At 34.2% G+C, this 8,323-nt stretch overlaps 1 protein-coding gene across 2 annotated transcripts in view; it reads left to right on the top strand.

Annotated features, from left to right (window-relative positions):
- LOC143235148 (selection and upkeep of intraepithelial T-cells protein 7-like) overlaps positions 1–8,039 on the top strand; it is a 216,641-nt gene extending 208,602 nt beyond the window's left edge. For both annotated transcript variants that reach the window (XM_076473018.1, XM_076473019.1), the window contains exon 5: positions 7,876–8,039. In XM_076473018.1, the coding sequence (XP_076329133.1) occupies positions 7,876–7,967 (92 nt within the window). In that variant the 3' untranslated portion in view covers positions 7,968–8,039. The remainder of the gene's footprint in view (positions 1–7,875) is intronic.
- The last annotated feature ends 284 nt before the right edge of the window (positions 8,040–8,323 follow it).

Below are 8,323 nucleotides of genomic sequence, written 5' to 3' on the forward strand. Positions count from 1 at the left end.
CTGGTAGCTAAACTCTCATCCGAATATCTTGAAAACTAGCTCTATTATGAAGTCTTGATTAATTGAAAATGTTGAAACAGTAGAAATTAAACTACATTAAATAAGCGCATAAAATTGGCCTAAAATATTTTGTTAGATATTAAAGAAATGCTTAATATGATTCGCAATTTCAATTTCAACAATAAAGACTAAATTAGAAAAATATGAGTTATACTTCCATGCGTTGTTGTAAATTGACGAAGGGCTAGTTTTGTTATATTAATGACGAAGTCAGACTACAAAGAGCATGACTTCCTCACTTTTCATGGCCTGATATGGCCAGGTGGTTAAGGCACTCGATTAGTAATCTGAAAGTTACGGGTTCGCATCCCCTTCACACCAAACATGTTCGCCCTTTCAGCTGTGGGGCGTTATAATGTGACAGTCAATCCCACTATTCGTTGGTAAAAGAGTAGCCAAAAAGATAGCGGTGGGTGGTGAAGACTAGCTGTCCAGTCTTTCAATGCTAAATTTGTTACGGCTGTCACAGATAGCATTCGTGCAGCTTTGCGCGAAATTAAAAACAAACAAACAAACAATCGCTTTTCATTTATTGTGTTACAAAAGGAAACAAATAGCAACTGTTGTAATTAGCTACAATATACTCGCTGGAATGAAAAATAAATATTAAGGAAGTACCTAGTTCTTACTTTAACAAGTTAAAGATAAATATAAGTACCCATATATATACGTGAGTACCCAATATCTTATTTTATCAAGTTAAAGATAAATATGAGTATTGATACATACACTGCTGGCCCAAATCTTAAGGCCAATGAACATAAAGAAAAAAATATGCATTTTGCTTTGTTAGACTCAACCACTTATTTGAGTAAAGCTTCGAAAGATGAAAATAAGAAAAGGAAAAAAAAAACAAACTTTTTTTAACATTTAATAAGGAAAATGTGAACACTATGAAATTAGCCTAAATACTAGCTGGTTAAAAATTTAAGGCCATACTCAAACAAAATGTTAATCGGTAAACACGTAACGAAATTTAGTCATTTGTGTTCAACATTAGCGTTGTCAACATCTCTCATTGACATCTCCTGTGTTACATTGGGTGAAAACATGGCAAAGGTTAAAAAGTTGACAGAGTTTGAACGTTGCAGAATTGTTGAGCTGCAAAAGCAAGGTCTCTCTCAATGTGCTATCGCTGGTGAGATTGGGCGTAGTAAAACTGTTGTTATAAAATTTCTTCAAAGACCCTGAGGGATACGGAACGAGAATTTCAAATGGTCGGCCCAAGAAAATTTCGTCAGCGTTGAGCAGGAGGATTCCACGGGCTGTCCGGCAAGACACCAGCCAATTGTTGAACCAGATTAAGACCCTTACGGACGCAGAATGCAGCTCAAGAACAATAAGACGGCATCTACGAGAGAAAGGCTTTAAAAAAGCGTAAACGTCTTCAAAGTCACACCTCCTTCCACACCAAGAAACAGCTCAGTTAAACTTAGCCGAGAAGCACCAAACATGGAACGTAGAAAAGTGGAAGAAGATTTTGTTTTCTGGTGGAAAAAAATTTAACCTGGATGGTCCAGATGACTTCCAACATTACTGGCACGATAAGGATATCCCACCGAAGACATTTTGTACATGACACAGTGGAGGAGGTTCCATCATGATCTGGGGTGCTTTCTCCTTCCATGGAACAATGGAGCTTCAGGTTATACAGGGGCATCAAAGAGCAGTTGGCTACATTGGCATGTTGGAGAGAGCATCCTTATTGACTGAAGGCCCATGCTTGTGTGGAAATGACTGGATCTTTCAGCAGGACAACGCTGCAATCCACAATGCCTGCAGGACAAAGGACCTTTTCATGGCGAATAACGTATTCTTTTGGACCATCCAGTGTGTTCTCCCGAATTGAACCCCAATGAAAATGTTTGGGGGTAGATGGCAAGGGACGTCTATAGAAATGGACGTCAATTCCAAACAGTACATGATCTTCATGAAGCCATCTTCACCACTTGGAATAACATTCCAGCCAGCCTTCTGCAAACGCTTATATTGACCATGCCAAAGCGAATGTTTGAAGTTATTTGCAATGACGGCCGTGCAACTCACTACTGAGATCTCTTGTTGGGCATTTCCTACCCTGTTTAGGACTTCTTTTTGGTATGGTCTTAAACTTTTGACCAGTTAGTATTTAGGCTAATTTTATAGTGTTCACATTTTTCCTAATTAAATGCTAAAAAAGTTTTTTTTAATTTTTATTTTTAGTTTTCCTATTTTTATTTTCATCTTTTGAAGCTCTACTCAAATAAGTGGTTGAGTCTAACAACGCAAAATGCATATTTGTTTTGTGTGTTTGTTGGCCTTAAAATTTTGGCTAGCAGTGTATATATATACGCGAGTACCCAATATCTCGCTTTAACAAGATAAAGATAAATGTAAGTACCCATTTATATATGTATATATACATGAGTACCCAATATCTGACTCTGACTAGTTAAAGATAAATATAAGTACACATATGTACATATAAGTGAGTAACCAATATCTCACTCTAACTAATTAAATACAAATATAAGTACCCATATATATATAAACGTGTACTTATATGTATCTTTACCTGATTAAAGCAAGAAATTGGGCATTCTATCGAGGTTACTATTAAAATTTAAATGATTCACACCTCTATATGAATGAAATGATGTGCTTATGAACCTCTACTGAACACTGGTATTAATACATGTAAGAGGTTAAAACACTAGAACTGAAACGTAGTTTAGCTTGAAATCAGTCCAAAACAATGAATATTTTAGTTATTTTTATTAATGTATTCATATATACATATGAACCATTTTTATCTATAAAAATAATGTAATACGTCATCACAACAAAGTTTTGAGTTTCACCATTGTTTTAACTTTAATTTTATTGTATATTTGAACTTATTAGCTGTCAGATTTAAGTTTGGTTTTCTGTATTGAAAAACTGAACTCAGAGGTTTTTCTGATAAGATTCACTTGACATCAGAATTACCTCCTGCATGGCTTTTATTTCAGTTTTCATTGAAAATAAAATTTGAATTGAAACTAGAGAGCGATATAAACATAGAAATACTAATAAAGTTTCTTTATTTTGAATTTCGCGCAATTCTACACGAGGGCTATCTGCGCTAGCCGTTCCTAGTTTTGCAGCTTTTGTGGGGGGGGTTACTCTTCTATCAACGAATAGTGGGATTGACCGTCATATTATAACGATCCCCCGAATGAAAGGGTTAGCATGTTTGGTTGGAGAAGGATTCGAACCCACGTCCCTCAGATTACATATATAGTGCCTTAACCACCTTACCACACCGGGCCGGTAACACTAATATATTGACTCTTTTACCTAGCTTTTATATAAGCAATACCCTATCGGTAGACTTTGTCACTTCGTGGGTCTGATTTTTCTTTCCTTATTCACACGATAACCTGAAAAAAAAAAAAAAAAACAATTGTAAACAATGTAAAGTGATGATAGAACAATAGACGATTACTATTTTTGTAATTTTCTGGTGTTTACATTAGATACAGAATATGCCACCAATTACTGAGAAAATTCGCCTCAACAATGGAGATATAACAAGTATCCTTTGGTATATAGAATTATAAACTGGTTGTTTTCTACGTCAATGCACCATTTTTTTTGTAAATTACGAGCTTTCATCTGACAACAGTGTGCTCGAAGATAAAAAAAAATATTTTAACGCCGAGAAAAGTCCTGACGAGTTTTAAAACAAAATCACTGTTGGTCTTAATACCAACCAGAGATCAGTTGATCACCGCTACCACCAGTTAGCTAAATTAGAATCGATTTAACTCGGACTATGAACTGACCAGGTTAATACCTGGATGTTAATCCCAAATCCTGGATTCAAATATGATATCCTCTTCATTAAAAACAGTACATCATTGTCCAGAATGGCTGGATAAAACAGGGTGTACCTGCTGAATTAGCTATTAACAAAGGATCAACTTCAAACTGTAAAAAGAGGTCAAATTTTTATTACAAAATCTCTCCAAGACAGTCGTTTTCCAACAAATTCTCTCGGTTGCTGCTAAAACAGCTTCATCCAAGCGAAGCAAACAGTAAGTAATGGAATTTATCATTCCATATTATGAGTTTCCGGTGTTTAGCACCCAACTCTTAAAGCACCGTGAAATCCAACGCTTTGTATTCACGGTTGTGATTAGCTCTATAAAAGCTTAATTGAAATGTGTTGTATCAGTCGTAAGGAGTTCTCACACCTGGTGGATATGTTGGTCTGCATTCTTAAACTCTTATCAGAGTCCCTAGTGACGGATTTAATGCTAGATTTGCAGTTTTGTTTCACACTAAATCATCAAATTCGTATGGGCAGAGGAGATCTTACCATTTGGTCACCAGATCAATATTCTGTGTTATCACATCTGATAGACTTCCGTTTCTACAACACATTATCGTAATGAATACGAATATAAATAAGATGGCTAAATATTATTAAACTTATACCATTCATCCAGCAACTCCTCTTCCTGAGAGAGACGTGAGATCTCTTCTTTGTTGCATCTTGGCATCATCTAAATGTCACGTGCAGTAGACTAGGTTTATAAACACGCATTCTTAATTGTATTGTGAGTACAAAATGTCTGGTCACAATGTGCCGTCAAATTGTTTTGGTAATATTATATGTACGAGTATCTGCTCATGTAAATATTCGATCGAAGGTCCACTAGTAACGTGTATTGAATTTCTTTCAGGACTGGTCAAATCACGAAACGTTGTATTCATATTAAGTTCAGTTTTCAAGAGTTGAGTTCAATATATATAAACACCTATGTGTTCATAGGAACAATAAATAAACATGTGTCACAAGACGGCTGGTGTGGGTATTAAAACATTTATTAAAATAAAGTAGATGACAACGTTTTTATGTTCTTAGGTCATCTTCAAGTTAATAAAGAGTTTACAAGGAGGTTTCCACCTCATTAGGTCATCTTCAGGTTAATAAAGACTTTACACAGGGGTTTCTACCTCATTAGGTCATCTTCAGGTTAATAAAGAGTTTACAAGGAGGTTTCCACCTCATTAGGTCATCTTCAGGTTAATAAAGACTTTACACAGGGGTTTCTCGTCATTAGGTCATCTTCAGGTTAATAAAGACTTTACACAGGGGTTTCTCGTCATTAGGTCATCTTCAGGTTAATAAAGAGTTTACAAGGAGGTTTCCACCTCATTAGGTCATCTTCAGGTTAATAAAGACTTTACACAGGGGTTTCTCGTCATTAGGTCATCTTCAGGTTAATAAAGACTTTACACAGGGGTTTCTCGTCATTAGGTCATCTTCAGGTTAATAAAGAGTTTACAAGGAGGTTTCCACCTCATTAGGTCATCTTCAGGTTAATAAAGACTTTACACAGAGGTTTCTCGTCATTACGTACAAATAAATTGGTAAGAAAAGCTAGTTCAACTTTCCTTACTGTATATCTTTCTAAACTATTTCACTGATACGTTATTACAGAAACTCGATGGTGACTTTACTCCTGGAATTAGGTATAGATATGTATTTTTGATCTATTTTCAGTCTACCTACAGCGGGTTTCGCTACCAAATTTTTAGTGTTAAACCACCACGGTGTGAATATGTGTGCTAATATGGAGCCACGATGTTTTCTTGCTGCGTATTGTAGATATTTATGTTCTCAAAAAATTAAGGTTAAATTCCTTTATAAATACTCTTCAGTGTCACAGCCGAAAGTCTGTGGACTTATAACACTACAAATCGGGTTCCGATAGTTGTTGGGGGTAGAACACAGATCGCCCATTGTGCTTAACTATCAACATTTTATAAATGACACTGATTTATCTAAAACATTTGCCTTTTTCTATCATCTTAAAATTAATATATTTTCGATTAATTTCAAACGTTTTAAAATTTCTTAAAACTATGTATTTTACACAAATTAGAAATACCCGCAGGTACAGTGGTGAGTCTGCCAATTTACAACGCTAAAATCAGCGGTTCGATACTCCTCGGTGGACTCAGCAGATAGCTCAATGTGGCTTTTCCATAATAAAACACACACAAAAAAGAACTTTGTGAATTATCACTCTGTATAAAGTTGATTTAACTTGGAATGATATATTTTTACATTAAAAAGAAAAGCAAACTCTTTAAGATTTGATTGTACATTGTTGAGTTTCACGGATCATTAGTTCACAGACAGCAGTAATTTGTTTCTTGGTAGTTTTAACAAAAATAAAATATAAGTGAAACAAAACAAAGTTGAACCATACAAAAGTTAGTAAGAAGGGAAGACTTCATCACGTGCTAAATCGTGTAAGATAAAATAGTTAAAAATATTGAAGAAAGGTCTCTACAAATTACTGACATTAAAGTGTTGTTCGAATTTAATTATTATTGTAATGCTACGAGACACTCGAATAGCAAGAAAATCCAGAAATATAACTTATTTCACACACTTTATTTCGGTTACAGATTCCTTTGGTGACAAAACGCTTGGTTTGTTTTTAATTTCGCGAAAAACTAAACGAGGGCTATCTGCGCTAGGCGTCCCTAATATAGCAGCCAACTCTTTTACCAACGAATAGTGAGATTGATCGTCACAATATAACGTCCCCACGGCTGAAAGGGCGAACATGTTTAGTGTGACGGGAATTCGAACCCACGACCCTCAGTTTACGAGTCGAGTATTTTAACCACCTGTCCATGTCGGTCCGTAGATAAACGTTATAACAGTATTACCAATAATGTCCGTGTATATCTGGAGCTTATCAGAATAAATTTGAGAAATGTTTTCACATTTGCAAATAAAACTGAGGTACTTTATGTTATCGAAGCTACAATAAGATGCCAAATTCAAATTAAGTGTTAGAGAAATGTTTATTTAAAAGTTATTCTTAAAGTTAATAATTGTAAAACTGATTTTCTTTTGAAAAATATTCTTGAATTCAAACAACTTTAACTGGAAGAAATGTTTTCCAGCTAAATAAAACCCAACTTATCTCTAATGAAAGTAGTTTTGAAACTTTGTTCCTTTTGATACTACATATTTCGTTTTCAAGCAAGTAATTCAGTTCCCTAAGTTAAATTTAAATTAAAATCGGACGACAGTTTAAGCTGTGTGAAAAACCTTTTAAATTTAGCATTAATTTAATTTGAAATATTTATGTTTCCCGGAGGTCTTCTTACAATACTCATAAGGAGCAGGCAGAATGTTATGTTCAATGTGGGTAAGATTACTTCCATTGCAATTGTCACATACATAAGATGTTCCATTAAACTCTCGACTCATGCAGTGTTTTCATACACCGAGAGTTTTTTTTTGGTTTTGAATAAACGTTATAGAAACATTGCAATGAAATACTTTAGTGTGCTTCGGATTTGATATTTAAAAAACATTGAATGAAAATTAATTTAAATATGCAATCTATTTCTCCACCATAATTTTTCAAGATGTACAGTTAGTATAAACACATACTTTCTTGATAAATTTATGTGTGTTTATATATGTGTAGGTATGTATGTGTGAAAGTAATTTTAATCTCATTTGTGTGCTCAATTCTTTAAGGATTATCAAATGCAATATATCAGTTTCATTACTGCAATTTTCTGAGCCGTTTTTGAAAATTTAATAAAACAAAAATTAGTTATTTTACCCAATGATTAATCGTGACAGTTTTGGATTAATTGAAATTAATTATTTTATCACAATCTATGTTCGTAAAGTAACGCTAAACCTTTCTTATTTCATATAAAGTATGTGTTAATTTATTTTCGGGTACCACAAAAATATTGGGGAACACAGTACGACTTATGTTTAATTGGAACTTTGGAATCTTTCAGGTGATCGGAGTGGAATTTCACATGGAAAGAGAGTCATACAGTTTTCAGATTATATCTTCATAGTCATAATTTTAATGGTTCTCAACTTGTAATAAACTTCAGTTTTAATATATTATGTAAAGGGAAAATACGTTGAAGTAAAAGCGAATAAAAATAATGTTTTCAGTGAGAGTACTGTGTTGGGTCAACTGTTTTCACGAGGAAACACAATAGCTGCGGCCAGTTATTGACCAACGTATTAAAGTAGTTTCACTTACCAACCTATCCGTGATTTCTCTTGAAACAGATATTGCCCAAAAGAAAAAAAAAACAACAACGCCATCTATCATTCTTCTACAAGATTTAGAAACTTTCTTGAGACCTTCAGCCATCATGTGTAGGTATAAAAATATTCTGGCTAGGCATAAGTATTTTTATATAAAATGTCTTATGGATAAAGAAAACAAGG

This window comes from Tachypleus tridentatus, chromosome 12, assembly GCF_004210375.1.
Source record: "Tachypleus tridentatus isolate NWPU-2018 chromosome 12, ASM421037v1, whole genome shotgun sequence".
Taxonomy (NCBI): Eukaryota; Metazoa; Arthropoda; class Merostomata; order Xiphosura; family Limulidae; genus Tachypleus; species Tachypleus tridentatus.